Source organism: Erythrolamprus reginae, chromosome 2 (assembly GCF_031021105.1).
Source record: "Erythrolamprus reginae isolate rEryReg1 chromosome 2, rEryReg1.hap1, whole genome shotgun sequence".
NCBI lineage: Eukaryota > Metazoa > Chordata > Lepidosauria > Squamata > Dipsadidae > Erythrolamprus > Erythrolamprus reginae.
In genome coordinates, this window is record NC_091951.1 from 296361998 (window position 1) to 296389706 (window position 27709).

Sequence of the window (27709 nt, forward strand, 5' to 3'; positions counted from 1 at the left end):
TACAATTTTAAATCATGCCTATATTTTCAAAAAATTCCAATACAGTGCAACAATGAAGATGTAGAAAATAAATTGATTTAAATGATATAAGATCCCAGGCAGAACGATTCTCTCAGAACAAAAGGTTGCTTTTCAACATTCTGAATCATAAAATACCTAGTACCTTGCTCAGTACAGAATATTGTTCTCGGCAGAAAATGTGTGTTTTCAGGAGCTGCACCGCAAAGTATCACAAATAAAACCATTATCATACATCAGAGCAATTTAAATGTGTCAAAGATTAACACGGACAAGGGTAAAATACCCCTCCAAAATCTAGACAGACAACATGTGAGTTAAAAATGCCCACTAATGCATAGCTAGGAACTACTAAATGATATACTGGAAAGCATTTTTGCAGGTAAAAGCTAGACTGCATTTAAAGTGCAACACTATATGGTGCTACTCCCATATTACAATGAGAACAAAACCTTCCAGTCCATCATTAGGTCCCTGCATTGCTTTAAAACCTGAGAAAATGTAAAAGTTGGATTTTAAAAACCCACTCAATTGCTATATGCCAGGACTCTAGCCAGCTTGTGCAAATAACCAAGCTTCAGAGATCAAAATTTTTCATGATCGCATCATGGTCAAACTTGAAGCTCAGAAAAGCACGTGAGGAGAAAGAGAATTTGCAATGACCATTGCATGACGCTGATTGTCCACGTTCTAGTTGCTGGTCTTCGCTGAGACAGCACAAATCGCATGCTGTTTCTACATTAAAAAAATAAAGAATTTAGCAGTGAGTGACAAATAAGAATCAAAATAATCTCATACAACACTTTAAGAAAACTTCAAATATGCAGTACATATTTCGTAGACATTTGCTTATTTAAAAATTAGACAGCATGAGAATTATAATTCAATTATAGTTATATAGTTTTATAAACTAATAAAACAAATTTGTTCTAAATGACAATGGCCTTTGTCCCAAGATTATATCTTGTACCTCCTTTAAATCCATATCTTCCAACTTAACACTTATGACACCACTATAGGTTTGCAACATCTTTAGTAAGACTTTGATCAATAACATTTAAAGTACACTGCTACAACAGTCATTTTCTCATAATAGTAGCTTGCAGAATAAAGGAACACAAGCACCACTAAAATAATGTTAAACTTTACAGCTTTCCTTGGAATTTTTACTTTGGAAAGCTATAAATTGTTTTTAAAAAGAAATTATAATACAGTGATACCTTGTCTTACGAACTTAATAGGTTCCAGGAGGAGGTTTGTAAGGTGAAAAGTTCGTAAGACAAAACAATGTTTCCCATAGGAAACAATGGAAAACCGATTAATGCGTGTAAGTCCCCCCCCAAAAAATCGCAAAAACGGCGCTCCGCTGGGTGCCGCCACCCGGCTGTCACCTTCCGAAACAGCCGGGGCACTTCTCGGCGTTCTCCTGAACGCCGAACCCGGAAGTTCAGCAAAAGTTCGGGTTCGGGAGAACCCCGAGATGCGCCGATGCCCATCTGTCACCTTCCGAAACAGACAGGGGGCTTCTCGGCGTTCTCCTGAATGCCAAACCCAGAAGTTTGGCAAAAGTTCGGGTTCGGCGTTCAGGAGAACGCCAAGAAGCACCACCGCCAGGCTGTCACCTTCGCAGAAGAGCCGTGGAGCTGTCGGCCGGTCGGAAGGCTCAAAAAGAGGTTGGGAATCCCAATAGGGAATTCCAGGGGTGGAGCTTTGACGTCATGGAGACATCCTTCCTGGCCGGCCAAAACGTGGACTCCAGGAAGGACGTCTTTGTGACGTCAAAGCTCTGTCCCTGGAATTCCCTATTGGGATTCCCCACCTCCGTTTGAGCCTCCCGACTGGCCAACAACTCCACGGCTCTTCTGCGAAGGTGACAGTCGTGCGGCGACACTTCTCAGCGTTCTCCCGAACCCGAACTTTTGCCGAACCTCCGGGTTCAGCATTCGGGAGAACACCAAGAAGCCCCTTGACTGTTTCGGAAGGTGACAGACGGGCGGCGGTGCTTCTCAGCGTTCTCCTGAACCCGAACTTTTCCCGAACTTCTGGGTTTGCCGTTCATGAGAACGCCGAGAAGCACCATGGCTGTTTCGGAAGGTGACAGCTGGGCGGCGGCGCCCAGTGGAGCGCCCATTTTTGCGATCCTGGGAGGTGGGGTTTCCCATGGAGGGGAGCCTCAGGGGAATCCCAGGATCGCAAAAACGGGCACTTTGCTTGCAATGGAAGTGGGGCATCCCAGTGGCGGCAGCGGGTTCGTAAGGCGAAAAAAGTTCATAAGAAGAGGCAAAAAAATTCCAAACCCTGGGTTTGTATCTCGAAAAGTTAGTATGACAAGGGGTTCGTATCATGAGGTACTACTGTACTGAAATACAGTACTTTATTCAAAAACCACTTCCAGCTAATAAAATTGGGTTTGGTACTATAATGTACTTTAAAAACAAACCATGGCCCTTCACATACTTTTCGTACTCGGCTTTAGTGCTCTCATAACAAAATTGTTTAAACTGTTGTTCAATCTTCCTTTAGGAAATTAATATATGACTATAATGTTGATGAGAGGAGAGATTTAGTTTTACCTATTCAATTGTAATAGGAAACTCTGACTCAACAATGATTTTGCTAGGTTGGGCACCGTAAATTATAGAGCTCTAATTTCAGACATTTAAACTAAAGTACAAAGTTATTTACTGATTAACAAATAAGTATTATTGAAATATAAATGCTAAATACTTTTATTTTTACATTTTATATTGCCTAAAGTAAAATAATCACACATACCTGTTTCAAAATTATCTTGAAGCTTCCTTGGATGCTTCTTTTCACATTTCTAGTTAAGAAGATAATCACATTAAACATTTTTGGGGAAACTGAAATTTTGTGACCCAACCAAAAAATATAAACATTTTCATTCATAAATAGGGGATCATTTTTTAAAAATGAAGCATTTGCTTAAATTTAACTGGATTATACACTTTATTATCCATATCTCCAAATTCTCTATATTATGCACCTTCTAACAAAGTGCTTTTAAACAGATAAAACTAAGAAAGAAAAAAAGGAGCTAGTTTTGTCTAGTGGTTAAGGCACCAGGCTAGAAAGCAGAAAATTCATGTCCTACTTTAGCCATGAAAGTCAGCTGTATGACTTTGGGCCAGTCTCTCTCTCAATTACCGTATTTTTCAGTGTATAAAACGCACCTTTTTCCTCCCTAAGAGGTTGATAATTTGGGTGTGTCTTATACTCTGAATGTAACTTTTTTTTCAGCCCTAACTAGCTGCTAACAATCTTCCCAGTTCTTACCTTGCAGGCTCTTTCATTGTTTCTCTCTGCAAAGAATATTTTCCAAGCCCTAAGTCTTTGCAGGGTTTTTTTCATTGCTCTTACTTGCTCTGAGTAAGTTTCTTTCCAGCCCTAACCAGATGCTAACAATGTTCACAGCTCTTACTGGCTTGCAAGCTCTTTCACTGTTACTCTCTGCAAAGAAGAATGTTTTCTAAGCCCTAAGTCTTTGGAGGGTTTTTTCCATTGCTCTACTTGCTCAAACTATTTCTTTCCCAGGTGCTAATGATGTTCCCAGCTCTTACTGGCTTGCAAGCTTGTTGCTTGTTACTTGTTACTCTCTCAGAATAAAAAAAAAAATTAAGCCCTTAACCAGGGGATAAAATAATGTGCTGAAGCTGACCAGACTAAGGACACTAGCCAGATAATATTGACAGAGCACATTTCCCATTTTTCCTATAAATCCCAGATAAAAGGTGGGGTAGTCCTCAAGAGTAGAAATACCCAAAAGCTGCTTCTTGAGCGCAAAAAAACTCGTTTGCACACATAAAGAGCTGAATACACAGGTTTGTTAGGTCATAAGCCATCTCAGTAAAGCACTGAAAAAAACATTTCCAGAGCCACCGCTTAACACAAAAATTATTCCAAATTCCTATTTAAAGTGCTTTCCCATTTACATTTACCTTTGTACATCTTACCAAAGTTTGGTTCTGTTTGGCTGGCTGATTCTGAACTCCATTTGTTCTCTTTTTTTGATTAGGAATATCTTGATACTGCTTTTTGCCATTGCCGCGTGCATTCTAAGCAAATAGTGCAACCACAACAACAAATGAACTAAGGATAGCATTCAATTGAAAGCATTTAATTTTAAAATATCTTTATATTTATAACAAAATACATCTAATTTAACAAAGTGTATTTATTTACTTTCATTAAATGATTTGATGCTGCCCAACTCTAAATGAGCCTGAGCAGCTAACAATACACCAAAACAGTATAACAGACATCGGGAAATAACAGAATCAAACTTGGACAAAAAGGCAAGATGATAAGCCCAGTAAACCCCAAAACATCCCACCCAAAATTGACAACCAATAAACGGGGCAGCAACCCGTCTAGCCCAAGTGTTGTCAGTTGTTCACCAATGAATGTGTTTAGTTTATTGTAAAAGTATCTTGCTCCATTTAAAAGGCAATGATCTGAGAAGTTCAAGAAGTTAAAAAAGTACAGGGGGTGGACAAAAAAATGGAAACACTTGACTTTTTGGCATCATGTTTGAACATGTTAGAAACATAGAAACATAGAAACATAGAAGACTGACGGCAGAAAAAGACCCCATGGTCCATCTAGTCTGCCCTTTTACTATTTCCTGTATTTTATCTTACAATGGATATATGTTTATCCCAGGCATGTTTAAATTCGGTTACTGTGGATTTACCAACCACGTCTGCTGGAAGTTTGTTCCAAGGATCTACTACTCTTTCAGTAAAATAATACTTTCTCATGTTGCCTTTGATCTTTCCCCCAACTAACTTCAGATTGTGTCCCCTTGTTCTTGTGTTCACTTTCCTGTTAAAAACACTTCCCTCCTGAACCCTATTTAACCCTTTAACATATTTAAATGTTTCGATCATGTCCCCCCTTTTCCTTCTGTCCTCCAGACTATACAGATTGAGTTCATTAAGTCTTTCCTGATACGTTTTATACTTCAGACCTTCCACCATTCTTGTAGCCCGTCTTTGGACCCGTTCAATTTTGTCAATATCTTTTTGTAGGTGAGGTCTCCAGAACTGAACACAGTACTCCAAATGTGGTCTCACCAGCGCTCTATATAAGGGGATCACAATCTCCCTCTTCCTGCTTGTTATACCTCTAGCTATGCAGCCAAGCATCCTACTTGCCTTTCCTACTGCCCGACCACACTGCTCACCCATTTTGAGACTGTCAGAAATCACTACCCCTAAATCCTTCTCTTCTGAAGTTTTTGCTAACACAGAACTGCCAATGCAATACTCAGATTTAGGATTCCTTTTCCCCAAGTGCATTATTTTACATTTGGAAACATTAAACTGCAGTTTCCATTGCTTTGACCATTTATCTAGTAACGCTAAATCATTTACCATATTACAGACCCCTCCAGGAATATCAACCCTATTGCACACTTTAGAGTCATCGGCAAATAGGCAAACCTTCCCTACCAAACCTTCCCCTATGTCACTCACAAACATATTAAAAAGAATAGGACCCAGAACAGACCCTTGTGGCACACCGCTTGTAACCTGTCTCTGCTCAGAATACTCGCCATTAACAATAACTCTCTGATGTCTATGCTTCAGCCAGCTTGAAATCCACTGAACTATCCAGGGATTAAGTCCAATCTTCACTAATTTATCTATCAGCTCTTTATGTGGAACCGTATCAAAGGCTTTGCTGAAGTCCAGATAGGCAATATCCACGGCACCACCTTGATCCAACACCTTTGTGACATAGTCAAAGAACTCTATGAGATTAGTCTGACACGATTTGCCTTCAGTAAAGCCATGCTGATTTGGGTCCAATAAGTTATTGTTTTTTAGATGCTGATTTATCCTCTTTTTGAGTAGAGTCTCCATCATTTTAACTACAACTGATGTCAAGCTAACTGGCCTGTAGTTTCCAGCTTCTTCTCTACTGCCCTTCTTGTGAATAGGCACAACACTGGCCATTCTCCAATCCTCAGGAACATCTCCTGTTAACAGGGATTGGTTAAACAAATCAGTCAGGGGGGTAGCAATGACAGATCTGAGTTCAAATCAATCAAAACTTGACACATTTTAATGTTTTTTTAAAATTTTGTTATTTGATATGTATTTTTAAACAACCTTTTTTTTTTTACAGAAATTTAAGGAAATTGGTTATAACCTTCTAGAAATGGCAAACCTCTCAGACTTTCAAAGAGGCCAAATTATTGGTGCTCGAATGGCAGGCGCTAGTGTAACAGAAAATGCCCGAATGTTTTGCGTTTCAAGAGATCATGTCTCAAAAGTAATGACTGCTTTTGAAAGAGAAGGGAAAACATCCTCAGCCAAGCACAGGTCTGGTCGAAAGTCGAAGTTGTCCGAGAGGGACCATCAGACTCTAAAGCGAATTGTTAGAGTGGATCGCAAGACCGCAGCTCCTAAAATCACTGCAGAACTCAATAGACACGTACAGAATCCACTTTCCATAAAAACTGTTCGAAGGGAGCTTCACAAATCTGGATTCCACAGAAGAGCTGCAAGCTGTTTCCATTTTTGTGTCCACCCCGTGTATGTTTAAAACAAAGAATTCAATTTTCATCAAACCTGACCTAATAATAACAATTTTTAATAGAAACTCACTTTTAGTTTTAAAGCTTCAGGCATATCCAAATGATTGTTATATGGCTTTTGTTGCTGTAATTGCCTCTGCCTTGTTGATTGGTCTCCCACGGGTGTATCTGTAAACGCCTGCTGACTATAATGGAGTTTGGATCTGATTCATAAAAAGAAAAAATCTTTTTACAAAAGTTCAGGTGACAATTATAATCATGCAACACAACTGCGTTAATCAGAGTATTCTATCAAATAGTTATTTAACAGTGTGTTAAATTTCTTTTTAGGGCATTATTGCTTTGTCCCAAAGGTAGTGAAAAATTGGAAAACAGCCAATATCCAGACACAGTATGTATTCCAAGTGAGAGCTGACCATAATAGACTAGATTGAGAAAATAATTTTCCAAAATCTAGACTCTGTGCTTCTTGATATGTTTCAAAATGATATTTGCTTTCTTAGCAGCTATGTCACATTGCTGGCTCATACTCAACTCATAATCTACTAAAACACCAAAATCCTTTTCACGTGTACTACTGCAAGTCAAGTGTCCCAGAGCCTATACCAGTGATGGCAAACCTTTTTTCCCTCAGGTGCCAAAAGAGCGTGGGCCTGTGCTATTGTGCATGCACAAGTACCCACACCCATAATTCAATGCCTGGGGAAAGCAGCTTCCTCCACCCCCTGGAGACCAGAAACAGCCTGTTTCCCAACTTTTGGTGGGCCCAGTAGGCTCGTGTTTCACCCTTCCCAGGCTCCAAAAGCTTCCCTGGATCCTGGGAGGGTAGAAACGCTCTCCTCCATCCCCTTGGTGGCTCTCTGGAAGCCAAAAACCCCCTCCCAGAGCCTCTGTGTGAGCCAAAAATCAGCTGGCTGGAACACACATGCACGTTGGAGCTGAGCTAGGGCAACGGCTCGCATGCTAGCAGATATGGCTTCGTGTGCCACCTGTGGCACCCGTGCTATAGGTTCGCCATCACTGGCCTATACTAATGCCTTTCGATTTTTCTTTCTAGATGCCTTTTTCCTTGTTAAAATTTCATCGTTCTTTTTGGCGCACTTTACAACATATGTGTTTTTGAATCTTCTATTTCTTTTCTAAAGAAGTAGCTGCTCCTAGCTTTGTATGAGCTATAGCTTGATGATCTTTCTCTCAATGACTCCAACCAGGTAATTAAGAACAATGCTGAACAGCAAGGACCCAACACATTGTTCTGAGGCTTTCTACTTGATAGTGTACTTGTACTTGCAATTATATTTGTTTGTTTGCTTGTTTGTTTTTTTGTTAGATTTTTATGCCACCCTTCTCAAAGTGACTCGGGATGGCGTACAACATAATGAAAAATATATACAAAGAAATCTAACTATTATTAAAAAATATCATAAACCCCCCCGCATGCAGCCATTCCCGTTTGTTCAATTCTATCATTCACAACATTGGGCGGAGACAATCTCGTCTCTCATGGCCCCCATGCCCTCTATCTTCGGAGGGAGTTTGTTCCAGAAGGCCGAGGTCACCACAAAGAAGGCTCTTCCCCTAGGCCCCGCCAGATGACATTGTCTGGCCAACAGGACCTGGAGAAGGCCAACTCTGTGGGACCTAACCAGTTGCTGGAATGCATGAGGCAGGAGATAGTCCCGTAGGTAATCTGGCCCTAAGCCATGTAGGGCTTTGTTATGCCGGGCTTCACGTTACGATCCCCAATTAAGTGAGAAATGTTAATTCAAACACACACGCTGTTGTAAAGTAAACAGAGAGTCAGTTTATCAAAACAAAAGTATTGTACGCACACATTAAACAGCCAAAGTGCTCTCCCACAAACCACAAGCCTTGAATGCTGCGAAAAACAAAAACAATACAGAGCAGATAAAGGCAGCTGTGAAGGCATCACAGCCACCCCCCTTCAAGAGTCCACAAAATGTATTTAACTGCCTTATATCCAAAAAGTCTTTGTAAATCCTGGAACAGTCCAAATCAAACAACACTCATCCTTCTCCAAACAGATAATCTCCCATGCATGTTCTCAGCGACGCTGGCAATTTATCAGCAACCCAATTAGCCTAATTGCCCCAGCCACAGGTGTTCTCCCTTATCTTCTAAAATACTTGCGCAGTTGTTCCCTTCTCATCATAAACCTGCACCTGCAAGAATCTATTAATCCATCTTTCTCTGAGTCTGATGATGATGACTCACTTATGGGGTCATTAGCTAATGGGCTGCCTGCATCTACCTGACCATCTGATTCTGCTTCACTCCCAGAGTCTCCCCTTGACACAGAATCTTCACTGTCCGAAGCTGTTGGCAGTAAAACCAGTCTCTGAGAACTTGAGGATTCTCCCAAACCAACATCCACGGTCCTCAGAGCAGGAGCTGACCCAGAGCCAGCCACAACACCAACCAGCACTTTGAATTGTGTCCGGAGACCAATTGGCAACCAGCGCAGCTCACTGAGTGATGTTGAGATGTGGGAAGATCTTGGGAGCCCCACAATAGCTCACGCGGCTGCATTCTGCACAATTTGCAGTCTCTGAACACTCTTCGAAGGCAACCCCAGGTAGAGAGCATTGCAGTAATTGAACTTTTAGGTGATAAGACTGTGATACTTATATTATACTTTTTATTTATATTTTACTAATATTATTTTTATTTTATTATACTTGATAGTGTACTTGTACTTGTAGGGCCGGCGTAACATGTAGCATGTTCACACTGGTGCAATAGGACTGGGTATTGTTAATATGTGTTATTGGGTAAGGGATTTTCTGTCTTCACTGTAAGTTGTATTGTGTTGGGAAGATGCATTGAGGGAACTCAGCCAATCTCATTGCACATATGTTGTGCAGTAACAATAAATAATTGAACTGAATTGAGTTGAATTTTCCAACTGAATATAAATTTTATTATTATCCAAATATGGTCAATCAGCCAAATCTGAATTAATCCAAAAGCTCTTTCATTTTGACCTATTCTACCAGATCATTATTATTTTACATGCTGTAATATAGTAATACATACATACTTCAGCACATTAGCCAAAAGAATAAATCTTGACATTATAAATGCTTAGTTAACCTTTCATTGACATTGGCTTGAGTATTAAAAGATGCTGATAAATAATAGAATTAGATAAATTTGTGGACTTCCATCCATCCAATTTTTCTATCCTTAATTTAAGAATGGAATAGGAATGATAATACTTTCTAATGTTGTTAGAGAAACTCCACAAATTTCTCATCAGCATAGTAAATATGCCACGTGAGGGAATCTTGATTATTATTATTAACAGTATTTGGTAAGCATGATCAATTATAGCAATCTGAAAATGCAACATATCCAAAAGGCATCTGCATTGGGAAAGCTGATAAATGACATAAGATCATAAGAAGAGACATGCTGAATCGGGCCAAATATATTTATTTATTTGTCTGTCTGTCTGTCTATTGGATTTCTATGCCACCTTTCTCAAAGTGACTCTATCTTAAGCAGAAAGAGAAGGCAAAGCCCTCCCTTTCCCTTGCCCCCCAACAAATGGTACTCAAGGGAATCCTGCCTGCCTCAACCAACATAGAGGCGGCACATGGACATCCGTTTCAATAACCACAGATACACTTGGCATCCATGAATCTGTCTAATCCTGCCTTTGAATCTATCCAGGCTGACAGCTGTCATCACCTCTACTGGAAGAACTCATCAGGTAAATCATGTCTTAAACTATTAATATTCATTTGATTTACAGGGAAAAAAATACTTGATTTGAAAGCAATTAGCAAGTTTTACAATCACTTACTTCTGTTTTTCTATACTGGATTTAGGTGGTGTGCTGCTACTGGTGGATGAGAACCCATTGTCACTATCTGAAGAATCTCCATACCGTCGAGAAAGCCAGTCTCTTAAGGGTCTGTAAAGGGTTAACATTAGAACAGCAATATTCAGGTTTTTGAAGTAGGGTTTCAAAATCCCACCCTTAAAATCTTCAGTACAAAAATGGAACATAACAGGTTTATTTTCTTCTCTCATTTTGAACAAACCTGATGAAGGGAATGGTCATAAAAAACTTGTTAGGTGCCAAACCTAGTTTTGACTTCGGTGTCATGTCATTTCTGTGGCAAGGCAATTTATCAATGGAAAACCACTCAATGTTCTGAAACGCAGAAAAAAGATTACTTAACATTTTACAGATACAATAAGATAGAAATAGTAACTCCCATTAACCTTCTAACCAAGAAATGAAGCATATCTTTAGGAAGTTTTCCTATCACCAAAAAGTATTTTGAATTCTTTATACTAAAAGTGCAAGTATTGTAAATACAGGTAGTCTTCCGTTAACAACTGATAACTGGGAATGGCAACTCCATTACTAAGCAATGCGGTTATAAAGTGAAAAAAAATCACATGGCCACACCAAGTTACGAGAGAAGTCGGTTTCAGTTGCAGCTGTTAAGCGAATCATGCATCATTATTAAACACATAATGTGACTTCAACTGGTGACTTCCTCACAGCTTTCCCACTGACTGTGATTATCAGAAGCCAGCAGTTAAAGACTGCAAATGGCAGGCATGTGACCAAGGGACACTGACCATCATAATTGTGCAACAGTTGCCAAGCACCTGAATCATAATCATATGATCACGGGGACACTGTGAGAGCTACAACTTTCAGGACTAGTTGTAAGTTTCCTCGTTCAGCACTATTGTAACTTTGAGGGGTCACTGAACAAGGACTACCTGTAATGTAAATAAAAGGCTACTACAAAATGATTTCACAAACATCTAGAATTCAAGCATTCTCGTCTCTTCCTGATGTTCTCTTAGCTACTGTTTACAAAATAAGATGGGTGCTGCTACAACAATTTTCTTTCTCTAATAAGCCTTGGCTTTATGAACATAAAGGAATGGTCACCTCCAGACTGGAATGTTGAAATGCATTCTACATGGATTTGCCTTAGAAGAATATCCAGAGGCTTCAGCTAATGCAGAATGCAGAGGCGTGGGCATCAGCTAGGGACTTACATTGGGTGGGTCCCAGGAGAAGTGCCTTCTCTGCCATGGAACACCCCCCCCCCCCCCCGCAAAATTGGATTAGCTCCATCCATTTTGACACTTTGGAAGTCCCTCAAGGTCTGGAACTGTTATCAGGCTTGGGGCTCCCAGGGAACCCAGAGAAATGATTTGATGGCTGCATTGTTGAGTTGGCCATTCTCTATCCAAGGTTTGCATATATATAAAATTCCATGTTAAAAAAATAAATGTGTTGTTTTACTCAATTGCCACCCAGAATTGCTTTGGCTGACATGGATAGCTATACCAATTTGTTTAATAAATAAATATTGCACCGGATAAACAAGTAAAGATTTATTTCAGTGAATCTTGGAATTGGATGAGACGCAAGTCTCATAAGTGGAAAGCATTGCCACTATATTCATCAAGGACCATCTTAATATACTTTAGGAAGCTCCATGGATATAAAATACTGGTAGTGGTATCCTTTGTTGATGACAGAGGCAGTTTAATTATATCAGGAATAGATCAAAGATATGATTCTTTGGTCTACTAGCACACTCCCAAATCAGCACATTTCATTACTCTAGTTTAAAGTTAGCAGATTTCAGTTCTCTCCCAAAGGTAACAATGTGACAAAAAGAAAAGAAAATAGCAAGGACAAAGATTAAAAACAAGGCTAATCTTTCTTATCTCCTGCTCTAGTTACTTGTGGGTAGCAGGGCTTTGGAAACAGTTCACCTTGTAGTCTTCTGCCTAAGGAAAGAATAATTTTACATAGGGAAAAACTTAGATTGTAAAAACTCTGACTACCACAACTCTTTGCTGGCATCTAATGGTCATCCAGATTTCTACAGCTTAGTTTTAGCAGACCTAATATAAAGGAAATATCATGAACGCTTATATCAAAATTCATGACATTCATCAATAATCTTACAATATCATTAACTTCTTAGTATCTGAGAATTCAATTATAGTTGAAAGGTAAGATTTACCCGAATCTCTCTTCTTGTTTTAGGATTAAATTTTGTGTCCTTTGGAATGCCTGGGATGATATACAATCGTGCAAGCTGATCATTGATTTTTAATTCAATATAATCATCTTTATTAATAAAATCTTTTATATCGAAACCAGTTTCTTCAAATACCTGAAAAAGGATAAGGTGAGAATAAAAATTATGCACACAGGATAGGAATAAAGCAACCTATTATTTTATAGGTTGAAAAAATAAGAAATCTGATTCAGACTTTTGCTATAAAAATCTGGCTTGATTATGACGTTATCTGACTAAAATTTTAACTCTTTCCTACAGCTTTAAGAAAGCAAAAACGATACTGTATATGCAGAACTACCACTTTGTCCAAACTCTCGTGTTCAGTGATGGCTTCTAGAGAAGGGAAATACCACTGCCTCTGATTATGCACTACCACTCACTCATTCATATTGCTTAACCCTACATGGACTTAACATATAGTATGCTCAGGAAATTTTAATTAACTAGAATGGGATAACTGTAATAAACAAATATCCTAAAAGTCTTGGTAAGTTTGGAAATCACTTGCAATAATGAAATTTGAAACACAGATAAATCACAACTCAAATAAAGGCACCAGTATCTATTCAATGTAGAAAATTGTACACAGTACAGTGGAACCTCGACATACGAGCAGCTCTACTTACGAGCTACTCGAGATAAGAGCTGGGAGGGGAGCGACATTTTTGTTCGCCTCCCAAGCTCACATTCGGGATACGAGCGCCAAGGAGCTGTCTCCTGAAGCCGAACACTAACTTCCGCTTTCGGCTTCAGGAGACAGCTCCTTGGCGCTCGTATCCCGCGTGTTTTAAAAGGTTGCAGCCGGCCTGGGGGGCTGGGGGGGTGCTGGCAAGCCCCCCAGGCCGGCTGCAACCTTTTAAAACACGCGCGCCGCTTCGCAGCTCTCTGCTGAATCCGGAACGCTAACTTCCGCGTTCGGATTCAGCAGACAGCTGCGAAGCAGCGCGCGTGTTTTAAAACGTCAGAGCCGGCCTGGGGGGTTTGGGGGCTTCCCCCCGAGCCCCCCAGGCCGGCTCTGACGTTTTAAAACACGCGCGCCACTTCGCAGCTGTCTTCTGAAGCGTTCAGAGACAGCTGCAAAGCGGTGCGCGTGTTTTAAAACGTCAGAGCCGGCCTGGGGGGCTCGGAGGGAAGCCCCCGAGCCGCCCAGGCCGGCTCTGACGTTTTAAAACACGCGCGCTGCTTCGCAGCTCTCTGCTGAATCCGAACGCGGAAGTTAGCGTTCCGGATTCAGCAGAGAGCTGCGAAGCAGCGCGCGTGTTTTAAAACGTCAGAGCCGGCCTGGGGGGCTCGGAGGGAAGCCCCCGAGCCGCCCAGGCCGGCTCTGACGTTTTAAAACACGCGCGCCGCTTTGCAGCTGTCTGCTGAATCCGAACGCGGAAGTTAGCGTTCCGGATTCAGCAGAGAGCTGCGAAGCAGCGCGCGTGTTTTAAAACGTCAGAGCCGGCCTGGGGGGCTTGGGGGCTTCCCCCCGAGCCCCCCAGGCCGGCTCTGACGTTTTAAAACACGCGCACCGCTTTGCAGCTGTCTCTGAACGCTAACTTCCGCGTTCGGTGGCAGCGGGTTTTTTTGTTGTTGCACGGATTAATTGACTTTACATTGTTTCCTATGGGAAACAATGTTTCGTCATACGAGCGTTCTGACTTACGAGCCTCCTTCCGGAACCAATTAGTCTCGTAAGTCGGGGTTCTACTGTAAGTATCTTGCATGTAAATATACAATATGCATGTTCTATTCCTAAGAAAATATACAGTATTCATGTGCTTTCTAAGACAACCTCAACTTGATATTTTATATGTATTCTAAAAATATTTTCAATTAAAAATGCTTGGATATTAGCAGGATGAATTGCCAAGACTGAAACTGAGTTGTAACTTGGCCCCAAGGCTGAAGTTTTGCTAGTTGGTCAATTACATAACAAGAACCACACAGACAGCAAGAATATTCTCAGACTAATGGAGACATGCATAAGCACATATGCTTGCCTTCCAGTGAAAATTTATAAGGGGCAGAGCTGCTAAGAAAGGAGATTGTTGGTTGGTTTGTTGGTTAGTGTGGTTGTGTGGGACCATGTGTATTAAGAAGCAAGAACTGAAGCTGCTGGAGGAAAGGTAGAGTGTTGGAGAAAGGATCCTTGGAGAAAGTGGGGAATGTAGAATTGAGGGTCCAAGAGATGCCTGCAGAATCAGTGAGATCCATAAAGCTGATTGGCTGGCAAAAAGGACTGAAGATGAATGGGAAAAGACAGACCAAGGATTAGTGCAGATAATGGTGACTAAAGGAGCTGCCTTCCAAGAGGTTCAAGTTATTTTCCCCTCTTTATACAGTGATCTCTCGATTAGCGCGGGGGTTACGTTCCAAGACCTCCCGCGCTAATCGATTTCCGCGTTATAGTGGTGCGGAAGTAAAAAACACCATCTACGCATGCGCGCCATTTTTTTCATGGCCGCACATGCGCAGATGGTGGAGTTTGCGTGTGGGCGGCGGGGAAGACCAAGGGAAGGTTCCTTCAGCCGCCCAACAGCTGATCTGCTCCGCAGCGCGGAGCCGAAGATGGGGTAAAGGCAAAGGGGAAACCCCATCTTCGACTCCTCGCTGCTGCCGCGCTGCGGAGCGGATCAGGTGTTGGGCGGCTGAAGGAACCTTCCCTTGGTCTTCCCGCCGCCCAGGCAAAGGGGAAACCCCAAGATCGCTTGCCGCTTGCCGTATTGCAGCTTGGAGCCTTGCTTCGCCTCCTTCGCTGCAATACAGCAAGCGGCAAGCGATCTTGGGGTTTCCCCTTTGCCTGGGCGGCGCTGGGGCCATGCGGAGCCGCTCATCTAGGGGGGCGTGGACCGGCAAGGTGCCCTCCGCTCTCTCTCTTTCTCTCCCTGTTACCGGTGTGGTATAAGAGAGAGAAAGAAAGAGAAAGGAGGGCGACTTGCCAGTCCACGCCCCCCTGGATGAGCGGCCCCGCATGGCCCCAGCGCCGGACTCCGCCGTTGCCTCCGCCCTTGTTCGGCTCTGCAGCTGAGAGGCCACGTCCACCCCCTCCTCGGTGTCCCCGGCACCCAGCGTCCCCACGCCGCCTCCACCTCCCGGTAATGCGCCCGACCTCTGCCTCTCTCTTTCTCTCTCATATACCACGCCGGCAACAGGGAGAGAAAGAGAGAGAGAACTAGCGCAGACTTATTTTTTAATTAATATTTTTTGAAAAACCGCGTTGCAGCGTTTCGCGCTAATCGAGACCGTGCTAATCGAGGGATCACTGTACCTCCAATATGCTGTAGAAAAAGCTAAGCAGTAAAAGTAAAAGCCCTGTTTGAGATGTGAAAAAGAGTCAAAATAAGACATATGACAAAAGACTCAATGTAAGAGCCAGGGTGGCGCAATGCTTAGAGTGCAGCACTGCAGGCTACTTCAGCTAACTACTAACTGTAGTTCATCAGTTCCAATCTCACCATCGGTTCAAGGTTGACTCACCCTTCCATCTTTCCGTGGTCGGTAAAATGAGTACCCAGATTATTAGGGGCAATATGCTGATTCTGTAAACCGCTTAGAGAGGGCTGTAAAGTACTGTGAAGCAGCATATAAGTCTAAATGCTATTGCTATAATAAAGGAATTATTAAGTATATGAATAAGGGAACGGACAGGCGAAATAGATGAGGAACTGCAAGGAACTGTATGTTTGTGAAGCTAACAAACTATTGTGTACATCTCTATATGTATGTTGTTATTACCGGTATTTATAAAGATTCAATTTGGAGAATAATAATGCATGTTTGTCTGGATAAGTTCTTATCCATTTCCAATCCTCTGACAGGAATATGTCAAACAATGTAATAAACAGAATCACCTCTCTGGCGGCGCAGTCATGTGGAGCTTCTTCTTTATTCACTTTTCCTTTTGGAAAACCCCAGCCAGATTTTGCTAAATAACCCTGAACTAGTAGCACCTGCAAAACATAAATATTCAATCATAATTAAAAGATTGCAAGAGAGGAAAAAATCAACTCATGGTAAATAGACACACAGCTTAAAATACACAAGAGTTAGATACTAAAACCTGATTTAAGGTAAAAAAAATAAAAAACAAAACCAATAAGATACATACTATTTCTATTACAGTAGGGAAATATATATGGAAGATCTGCGTTTACAGATTCAACAAAGCTAAAAGGAAAACGCCTTACATTTTCAAGGGTCTCATCAAGAATGATAGCACCATAAGTTGGCACACCCATTTTGTACTCTTTCCATTCGTCTAAAACCTTCTGCACATCTTCGCCTTGAGGAAGTAAAAAAGGGCAATGGCTGAAAAGTACCTGGAGTCAAGGAAACTCATTGACCAAAACACATCTCAAAACTTAAACCACATTTCTATTGCTTTTTTCTTCCTGTTAGCACCCTGACTTTAGTAAAATTAATAATAATAATAATAATAATAATAATGAAAATAATAATGAAAATAATAATGAAAATATTGAGATAATTGAGATATTGAGATCCTCTTTCCCCCTAGGCCTTTACAATTCTATGGATGGTATGTATGTATGTATGTATGTTTGGTTTTTATATTAATGGGTTTTTAATCGTTTTTAGTATTAGATTACTATTGTACACTGTTTTATTGTTGCTGTTAGCCGCCCCGAGTCTTCAGAGAGGGGCGGCATACAAATCCAATAAATGAATGAATGAATGAATGAATGAATGAATGATACTTTTTTGCTGAGTCGTTTACTGGCTAGGATTTAATGTCTATGATAATTAAAAACAATTTAGGAAATCTGTCTGGCTGTGGAGTCAATTGCCCTAGCACAAGTTGCAATTTCCTTTACGTCTTACTTCCTTATTATTGCCCATGGCCCAAATACTTCCAGCTACATCCTCAGAAGCCCCTTGCATTTATCAGCCCTTTTATTCAGTTTACTGAGTTTACCGCAACTGTAATTTCTGTTCTCTTTCTATTCTTTTTTTTTTTTTTAAAGAACTCTACATGATTTTTTTCTTCAAAATTTCTTTAAGAGAGCACGAAATGACTGGATTCTCCTACAGTGTGGGGACACATTTTTTTAACAGCCTATCTCAGTGATGATGAACCTATGGCACGGGTGGAACCATATCTGAAGGCACAGGACGTTTTGTCCTATGTCAACTCCAGTGTACTTGTGCATGCTTGCCAGTTGATTTTTGGTATTCTGGAGGGTAGGGGGAGGCCATTTTCACCCGTTGGGCTGTTTTTTGCCCTCCCCAGGCTTCAGGAAAGTTTCTGGAGCCTGTGGATGGCAAAAAATGGCCCAACAGGCCAACGGAAGTTCAGAAACATGGGAGCAGTGAAGGGGAGGGCTGTTTGCATGCATGAGGGGAGGCCATTGCATTATAGGCGTGGGCACGGACCATCACGTGTGCGTGCAACGTTTTGCCACCCAAGCAGAAAAAGGTTCGCCATCACTGGCCTATCTCATAGCAGCCACTTTACAATAATTACAACTGCAGTTTCTCTCATTTTGAAATGTATTCCAAGGGGAAATAAATGTAAGAGACCAGGTCACAGAAAAGTTTGATGGAATTGTATATCCCCATGACCCATGGCCCACTACCAGGCCTTGAGCCTTTTCAAACAGGGCTGCAGAACTGGTGGGCAAATAGGCATGCACATCCCCACTCAAATGTTCCCCAACCTTTGAGGGGATCAAATGGAGTTGCAGAGACACATTTTATTTTATTTTATTTTATTTTATTTATTTATTTATTTATTTATTAGATTTGTATGCCGTCCCTCTCAGTAGACTCGGGGCGGCTCACAGCAACAATAAAACAATGTATGACAAATCTAATAATTTAAAAACACTAAAAACCCCATTATTAAAAGCAAACAGACACACAAACATACCATGCATAAACTGTATAGGCCCGGGGGGATGTCTCAATTCCCCCATGCCTGACGGCAGAGGTGGATTTTAAAGAGTTTACAAAAGGCAAGGAGGGTGGGGGCAGTTCTAATCTCCGGGGAGAGCTGGTTCCAGAGGGTCGGGGATGCCACAGAGAAGGCTCTTCCCCTGGGTCCCGCCAAACGACATTGTTTAGTCGACGGGACCCGGAGAAGGCCAACTCTGTGGGATTCATGTGGCAGACTTGCCCCACCGCACATGGAGAACCATCCCCTTTCCCCCCCCTCACTAATCCACAAAGCCAAAAAGGTTGAAGAATTCTGCCCTAAAACATATGTATTGACTATTAGCTTGACCTCAAATTAATATGCAGTTTCTGAATTTTCAAGTTATAAGACAACTACATTTTAAGAATTCAGGAAAGATTTCTTTTCTTTCTTCCAGCAAGATAACACTGTGCTATGTAAAGCATTAATTTAACACTTAGCAGGATAACAGGTTTTCAGTAGCCTTGGGATACATACTCATCTCCTTTCCCTTCAAAAAGTCATTACATTTCATGCCAAAGCTTTAGAGTGTTGATTGTCTTGAATCTGATTTACTTCTTTCAATTTATATTATCTGGATGTTAGATATCTGCAAATACCTTTCATTCTATTTTATATTTCCAAATATTACTGCAAATAAATTATTATACAGATAAATCTGTCTGAAAACTGATGTGCAACAAGATGAAGTCCAACCCTATGGTCAGGGAAGTTAGAAACATGACTTACGTAATTTTAAATTGCAAAGAAGCCAAAAACACATTATTGTCTAATTAGCATTCTCTAATTCAGATATGTAAGAGAAATTGACCACAATTAGTTACAAGTACATTTAATCCAGAGCTTTAACATACACTTGAAGCTTCCACAAAATAAATTTCCAGATTCAGTTCAGTGACGAGGCAATCTATCTTCTTTAACAATAGTTCAGTTCAATATACTGTGATTGTTTATTTTGATATATAAACTCAGCCTTTTGAAATGTTGATCCATAATTTATGGCAGGAATGAGTAATTACTTTCAGCCTGGAGGTCACACTTTGTTTATAGCTGCTCTATACCTGAAGGGAGTTGCTATTATTATTATTATTACCGTGTATATATACAACAAAGTGAAATCACAGTTGACAGTTCTTTAGCTGGTGTTGGCTTTCATAGTGTTCTTCTCAAGAACCCAGGATGTTTAATGTATTAGGCTGGTTTTAGTGCAGATCCAATCAGTATAGCATTTTGTAATTCATAGATGGAAAATAAATCAATGGCAGATTTTCTAAGTGTTGTCCAAGGCTTTTTGGAATGGCATTCAGTGTGTCAATTATTGCCAGTTTATGGCATAATCTTTCAACTTCAATTTTCAGACCCTGATTCTTTGTGATCTTCCCAACTGTCTTCTATTCTACTAATCCCCTGGAATTTCCACAGCAATTATTCAGTTTTATTTCAACCATAGCTAAATCTGACGTAATATACATCAAGAATTAATCAATTTGCATTTGGAAATCCCACAATATTTTCATCTGCTCATTTTTAACTACTTTTACAACTATATATTCTCAGCAATTTTTCATACCCAGCACATAATTTTTACAGATGTTCCAGTGAATCATTTTGATGACTATATTGCCACTGTTTATAGTTACCATATTTTTCGGAGTATAAAATACACCGGAATATAAGACGCACCTTAATTTTGGGGAAGGAAAACAAGAAAAAAAGAATTCTACCTCTGCCCCGAGAGGTAGAATTCTACCACCATCACGATTAGTGGGGTCCTCCCTTCCACTGATTTTTTTTTAAGTCTTTATATACATAAAAAAGACAAACAACCCTAAATACAGTATCTTATTTTTTTTTAATAATCTTCATACCTACTAGTTCCTCTAATCGAGTATTTTCTTTCAGTGTCATTATTTTTGTTTTTTTCCTGATTGATTTTTAGCCCTGCTTCATTTTCAAATTCCTCGACTTTCTTGATTAGAATCGGACCAATGTCTAATGTATCTTCAAGGATAAATAACATATCATCCGTGAAAGCTTGGAGTTTGTATTCCTTCTTCCTGGTTTTCAATCCCTTTATTTCCTGTATACTTCTTATTTTTCTAAGGAGGCTTTTCAGGGCTAATATAAAAATTATAGGGACTAATGGGCAACCCTGGCATACTCCTTTCTGTATGTCTATTTTCTGTCATGTCATTGCTTATTATTATTTTTGCGGTTTGCTCATGATATATAGCTGATTATTCCTATGAATTTTCCATCGAACTGCATAATTTTTAATTGTATTATGGAATATTGCCAATAGAGATTGTCGAAAGCTTTTTGGGCATCGATGAAGATTAATGCTAATTGTTTATGTGTGTGTCGTAATATTCTAGTATATTCAATATTATACTACTGTTATTTCTTATGTTTCTATGAGGCAGAAAACCATTTTGATCTGAGTGAATGACCTGATTGAAATTTTTTTAAAGATTTCAGCCATAATCATTGCATATATTTTGTAATCAGTGTTTAAGAAGGGAAACTGGTCTATCGTTTTGGATTTGCTGTCTATTTGAATCTTCTTGGGAATCAGAGTTATATAAGCTTCTTTCCAGGACCGTTTTTCTAGTATTTCATTAAATAGATTGAACATTATTGATTCTAGAGGGCCTTGTAAATTTTTATAAATTTCAAACGGGATACCATCCGGTCCTGGAGTTTTATTATTCTTTTGTTTTCCTATGACATTTCTCAGTTCAATTAGTGTTATTTTACCATTTACCATTCCCCTGTCCTCCTCTGGGACAACTGGCGAATTAATTCCATTATGATATTCTTTGATTACTTCTTGTTTTAGTTCTCCCTATTTGTAAAGTTCCATATAGAAAGTTTGAATTATATATTTTTCCTATAATCTTTGTCTGTATTTCTCCCTTTTGGTCTTGTAGAGCTTCTATAGCTCTATCTGCTTTTTCCTTTGCCAATTTATGGGCAAGCCACCTCCCTAGTTTGTTAGCCAATTCAAAATAATTCTGTTTAGCAATTATTAATTTTCTAGCCAATTCCTCCTGTGTTATGAAATTTATTTTGTGCCTAATTTTGTTTAAATCTCCTAATATTTTAGAATCCTTGGGGTCTTTTTGTAAAGGTTTTCTAAGTTATGCAATTCTGTTGTTAATATTTCGTTTTCCTTTGTTTATTATGTTTGGCCAAATAAGCCATAGTCTTCTTATATATGCCTTCATGGTGTCCTATAAGTTTCTTAAGGTAGTATTTTCGTTATTATTAATTTGGAGAAAGATATCCAATTCTTTGTCCGTTAATTTGATATAGTCTTTTTCCTTAATTATTATTTGGTTTAACACCCATCTTGATTTTATTTTAATAATTGGTTCCTTCTATTTTAACCAAAGAGGATTATGATCGGCCCAGCCATTTGGTAGAATTTCAATATCAATCAAGTCGTTCACAAAATCTACATTTGTCCAGACCGTATCGATCCTTGACCATGATCTGTCTGGAAATGAAAAAAGGTATATTGCGTAGCATTATGATTATAATACCGCCACCTATCTCTTAGGTTAAATTCTGTTGTCATCCAATCAAAAGTTGTCAGTAAAAATTTTCTTGCTTTTTCTTTTGTGGCACCTTTATAATCTTTTTTTCTATCAACGATAGTGTTAACGTCCCCTATTATTAATAGCTTTCCCCATTGTATTTCTATTAGTTTTTTGTGAAGGTTATTGAAAAATACTGGTTAATAGATGGGGCATATGTAACTGCTATCAAGGTTTCCAAAAAACAGAAGGGAATCTGCCAGCTGGAAACTCTTTCCTCTACGATCCCTGCATTTCAGGCACCCTTTTTGCAATCAGGGGGGGGGGGGGGGATCTGCCACCTTTAGTTTAAAAGGCTTTCAATGCAGTTCTCTGGGCTGCTTCGGGAGTCAGGCTCTGACTGAGATAGCAAATATGCAGGGACTTGCTGGAGGGCCAGGTAGCATGCTTACGAAATGGCAGATCCAGAGGACTGATGTGCTGCCTCTCTTTCGGACCTTTCTGAGAGAAAACCCGGCTTTCAACACTCTTTCTCAGAACGCTTTGGGAATAGGCTCCACGTTGAAATGAGGATCCCCGCTGCCTGGAACCATCCGAAAATACAGCATGTGGGTGGGGCTACATTCAGGGTATAAGATGCGCCCAGTTTTTTACCCTCTTTTTTGGGAGGGAAAGCTACATCTTATACTCTGAAAAATATAGTAGTTTGTGCAACTTTCTTGCAGGAGCAGAATACCTGACTTACTATTTTTCTACTTCTTTGCACACTCTGCACTTTAAATCATTTGGTGATTTTTCAATTCTGGTCTTGATTTGATAGATTGCTTTTGAGCAGCCAAAAATCAAGCCTTCGGTTTCTTTTTTAAATGTTAAATTTGTAAGACATCTGTTTTTATCTTTATCCACTTTCTCCTTGATCTTTTGTAGAAATTGGCCATGTAATATTTTTCTTTGCCAGCATTCAGTTCATGTTTTTATGAAATTATTTTGATATTTTGTTTCCTGTACATTAAGTTCCAATTTTTAATTTGTTATTGGCTACTTTTTACATAATCAGCTAATGCTTGTTTTTCTTCCTTAACCATTTATTTATCTTGGTGTAAGCCCCTGCTTCTATTTCTGTAGTGCAAGTATAATTTATTGTTATTGTTGTTAGTGTTAAATTTATAAACTGAGTGATTCCCAGCTATTCTGGGTGATTTCCATATATTTTCCAATGCAACCTTTTTCCTACCTATGTTTGAATATCATTTGTATGTTAAACAAACACATGAAAGGATATCAGCTTTAGCAAAATCTCTTATCCCACACTGAGGTAATCCTGGTGTGTTCTGCATGTAGAAATCCAGGTAAAACCAATGGGCAAGCTCAATCTGAAAACAGACTCGAATTGCATTGTCTCGTTCTTCGCTTGGGATGTGCAAAATAAATCGACTGTCAAAAGTAAAACATAAATGTAAGAAATAAGTATATTGTTATTCCTGTGGTTAAAATATAACATAAATGAATTCAATACTTTTATGAAACAAGTTCAAGCTGCAAAAAGATTTTAAAACAAGTTTGAGGCATCTGGAGACTATACTAATTCTGGACAAATGGCAATGGCTGAGAGACTAAGATCTATTCGTGAGGCATTCCAAAATTTGAATGGTATAAGAATTAATACATCACTAACACCAAGATGAAATCTGAAGATTCAATTTCTTTAGGACAATAGTACACAACCTGCAGCTCCACATGTTCTTTGGTATATCCTATAAGACCCTTAAATCCAGGGGCACAAAGTGACATCGGAGGAAAATAAAATAACTGTTATAGAAACATAGAAGACTGACGGCAGAAAAAGACCTCATGGTCCATCTAGTCTGTCCTTATACTATTTCCTGTATTTTATATTACAATGGATATATGTTTATCCCAGGCATGTTTAAATTCAGTTACTGTGGATTTACCAACCACGTCTGCTGGAAGTTTGTTCCAAGGATCTACTACTCTTTCAGTAAAATAATATTTTCTCATGTTGCCTTTGATCTTTCCCCCAACTAACTTCAGATTGTGTCCCCTTGTTCTTGTGTTCACTTTCCTATTAATTAAATTTATATTATTATATTTCTTCATTCCATCTCCACACACCTATACCTAGTCAATTCAAACCAACATTTTTAATACTACAGTACTGCCTTCTATTTACCCCACAAAAAAACCCCTGAGAGATGGGTTGAGCCAAGAGAGTGTAACTGCTTCAAAGTCACCTAGCTTTCATCCATCCATCCATTTTATATGGTCATCTAACTCATTGCGATTCCAGGTGGCTTAGAAAAATAAAACACCAACTATAAACCCCAATAATCCCTTGGCAATAATAATCAAACCAGCTAAGTGATACACTCCATATCAACCTGGGTTCCCAGGCCACTAACAAACACATATCTTCAGAGCCTTTTGAGGGAAGTCTAAAGTTTACAATCTTCTGATTTCCAGGCCAGCACTTTAACTTCTGTACCGCACTGGCTCCTTATTTTAATATGTAATTTTAATTTTAAAAATTAAGTTAAAGCTACACTGCTTCAGAATTTTACTTTGCCTTGCCTCACCTATGGTACTTACTGGGATGTGGCCCATACAAGTGTTTTCCATTGGACAAATAATATAACTCTTCAATAAGGATATGTTGTAACAACATTTTGAATAATTTACTGTAACAGGCTATCTTTGAGCTTAACATTCATAATGTTGTGTAATATTTATAAAATTATCACTGTAACTACAGAATGACCAATATGAATGTAATTGTTAAACTATCAGAACAAATAATCAAATTAATATATTGCATATTCCATCAACTGGGAAAAATTCAGGAGTTTACTAACAATTCATATCTGTAGTCTGCACAATACAGTGATACCTCGTCTTACAAACTTAATTTGGGACGAGGTTCTTAAGGTGAAAAGTTTGTAAGACGAAACAATGTTTCCCATAGGAATCAATGGAAAAGTGATTAATGCGTGCAAGCCCAAAATTCACCCCTTTTACCAGCCAAAGCACCCGTTTTTGCTCTGCTGGGATTCCCCTGAGGCTCCCCTCCATGGGAAACCCCACCTCCGGACTTCCATGTTTTTGTGATGCTGCAGGGAAATCCCAGCAGGGGAATCCCAGCATCACAAAAATGAGCGCTTTGCTGGCAATGGAAGTTTGGAGGTGGGGTTTCCCAGTGAAGGGAGCATCAGTGAAATTGCAGCATCGCAAAAACACAGAAGTCCTCGAAACCCCACCTCTGGACCTCTGTGTTTTTGCGATGCTGCGATTTCACTGAAGCTCCCCTCGCAGGAAAACCCCAGCTCCAGACTTTTGTTGCCAGCGAAGTGCCCATTTTTGCGCTGCTGGTATTCCCATGCTGGTATTCCCCTGCAGCATCACAAAAACACGGAAATCCGGAGGTGGTGTTTCCCATCGAGGGGAGCCTCAGGGGAATCCCAGCAGCGCAAAAATGGGTGCTTCACTGGCAATGGAAGTCCAGAGGCAGGGCATCCCAGCGGCGGTGGTGGGTTTGTAAGGTGAAAATAGTTTGTAAGAAGAGGCAAAAAAATCTTAAACCCTGGGTTTGTATCTTGAAAAGCTTGTATGACGAGGCGTTTGTAAGACGAGGTATCACTGTACTGCTTATAATTATAATATAGTTTTTAAAAAAGTTATTACCAGTCAGGAGCCATTTTCATTGTAACCAACAGTTAACTAGACATTCAGTCACAATTATGTGAAATTAGGGCATGTATGTATTCCATTTATATCTCACTAAATCTCCTAGAGTCCCCCAGGTTTTTTTAAAAAAAAAACTCTTGAAACAGTTCTAAATGGGCTGTTACCTTTTTTGATTACAGCTTCATTAATTAAATGGATTTTCTATAATTACATTTTTACAAGCAATTATTTAATGGAGACTTAATTTATTTGTAGATTATATATTTGTATCTGAGTAAGACCAGCCCAAGAGGCATCTCAACTTTTCTCTATCATAAAGCAATTCCATAAAGCAATGATGGCTACCAGCTAGCAATACTGACTTTAATAAATTTGCAATCCAATCTATCACACTTATTTAATAACATTTAACTTTGACAAAGGCTATTTTACATTTTCCATCCCTGAGTTTTAAAGAAACATCCTGCCCAACTAAAGCAAAACAGTTGCCTTTTCTTGGAGTTTTATTACAAGTTGGTCTTGTGAAATGTGGCTCAGTTTAATTAAATAACTTAAGTATCTAAAGTCTGGTAGCTGTTAACAGCACACTATATATAATTGTGAATATCCACTTACTAAAAGCTTTGTACTCACATAATTAATTACAAAGAGCTGGGAGCTTATTCTGGCCACTACTTAAATCCAATCAATATTTTTATAATCAGTTAAGTCAGAATTGAGCCAAAATATCCAATCCAGCCTCAGGCCTTTTATTGTTTTATCCTGCATTTAAGATACATAAGTTTAATGGGTATTTCACCTCTGTTGGTTCTCTTCCACAATAAATGTGAATGCTTTTGATCAGTTTCTTAATTAAAGTTGGTGTTTAGAATGTTTCCCATTTTTACAAGAACGTAACTTTTTAAATAGATTTTTATGTACACTGAGAGCATATGCACCAAAGACAAATTCCTTGTGTGTCCAATCACAATTTGGCCAATAAAAAAAAATTCTATTCTATTCTATTGGGGGGGGGGGTGTTAACTGACACTTTTTAAAACAATTTCAGAATTAAATTAATGCACCAGCGTGCCTTCCCTCGCATCCTAATATTTCTTTTATCTTTTTACTAGCATCATGCATATGAATATTAATATATCTAATGTTTCTTCTTATTTTTTCTTGTTACTAATATCATGTATATGAATATTATTATATCTTTACATACTTCCAATATGTACTTGACAAAACAAACAAATAAATAAAAATAAATAAATCTGAACAACTCAATTGAACTGCAAAAATGTTTTGATAGGGGGAGGAATTAAAGACCAAAACTCATTTTACAGACTTAGATCCGTGGGTTTTATTGGAAGTTGAGACTGCACAAAGCCACAATATCTTTGGTTTATAACGGGTTGCAGGCACCCAGTCATTGTTACAGACAAACCATGGTTTATAAGCTTAACCTGGCGTGGAAATACCAGTCCAACTGAAGTTTCTTTAATAATTCCCGAATCACAGCTAATGGATGGATCTCACCACAGGGGATGATCAATACCGAACACCTCTCCGTCCTAGCACTTTAATTTAAAACCATTTCACTGAAACAGAGGCGCTGTGGAGGACCGCTTGCTACTACACCGAGGAGGAGGGGGCGGCAGGCATTTTTTTTTGGCGGGGGGAGGACGGCAGGGGGCAGTCCCGCTGGGGGGGGGGGGTTCTGGGCGGAAGCGTTTACCTGCACAGGTCGTCCAAGACGCTGCCGGGAATCTCAGGGCGCTTGGTCTCCATGGAGAAAGAGCGCAGCTCATCCCGACGCAGCGAGGCCCAAAGAGCGCAAGACACAGGCCGGAGGGGCAAAACCAAACCGGGCGAAAAGAAAGAAGGAGGGACC

At 39.7% G+C, this 27709-nt stretch overlaps 1 protein-coding gene across 3 annotated transcripts; it reads right to left on the reverse strand.

The window, feature by feature from the left end:
* DCP2 (decapping mRNA 2) lies at positions 1-27709 on the reverse strand. Of its 3 annotated transcripts, XM_070742897.1 has the most exons (11): positions 27554-27709; positions 23417-23568; positions 16851-16978; positions 16515-16613; positions 12619-12771; positions 10654-10766; positions 10413-10523; positions 6654-6786; positions 3993-4094; positions 2794-2842; positions 1-753 (listed from the first exon to the last, which is right to left on the reverse strand). In XM_070742897.1, the coding sequence occupies exons 1-11, from the start codon at positions 27604-27606 to the stop codon at positions 596-598; spliced, it is 1251 nt and encodes a 416-aa protein (XP_070598998.1). In that variant the 5' UTR covers positions 27607-27709; the 3' UTR covers positions 1-595. The 3 variants fall into 3 exon arrangements, with proteins under 3 accessions (XP_070598998.1, XP_070598996.1, XP_070598997.1); XM_070742895.1 differs by lacking the exons at positions 23417-23568; positions 27554-27709 and adding an exon at positions 20464-21570 and having other exon boundaries at positions 16851-16945; XM_070742896.1 differs by lacking the exons at positions 23417-23568; positions 27554-27709 and adding an exon at positions 20468-20716 and having other exon boundaries at positions 16851-16945.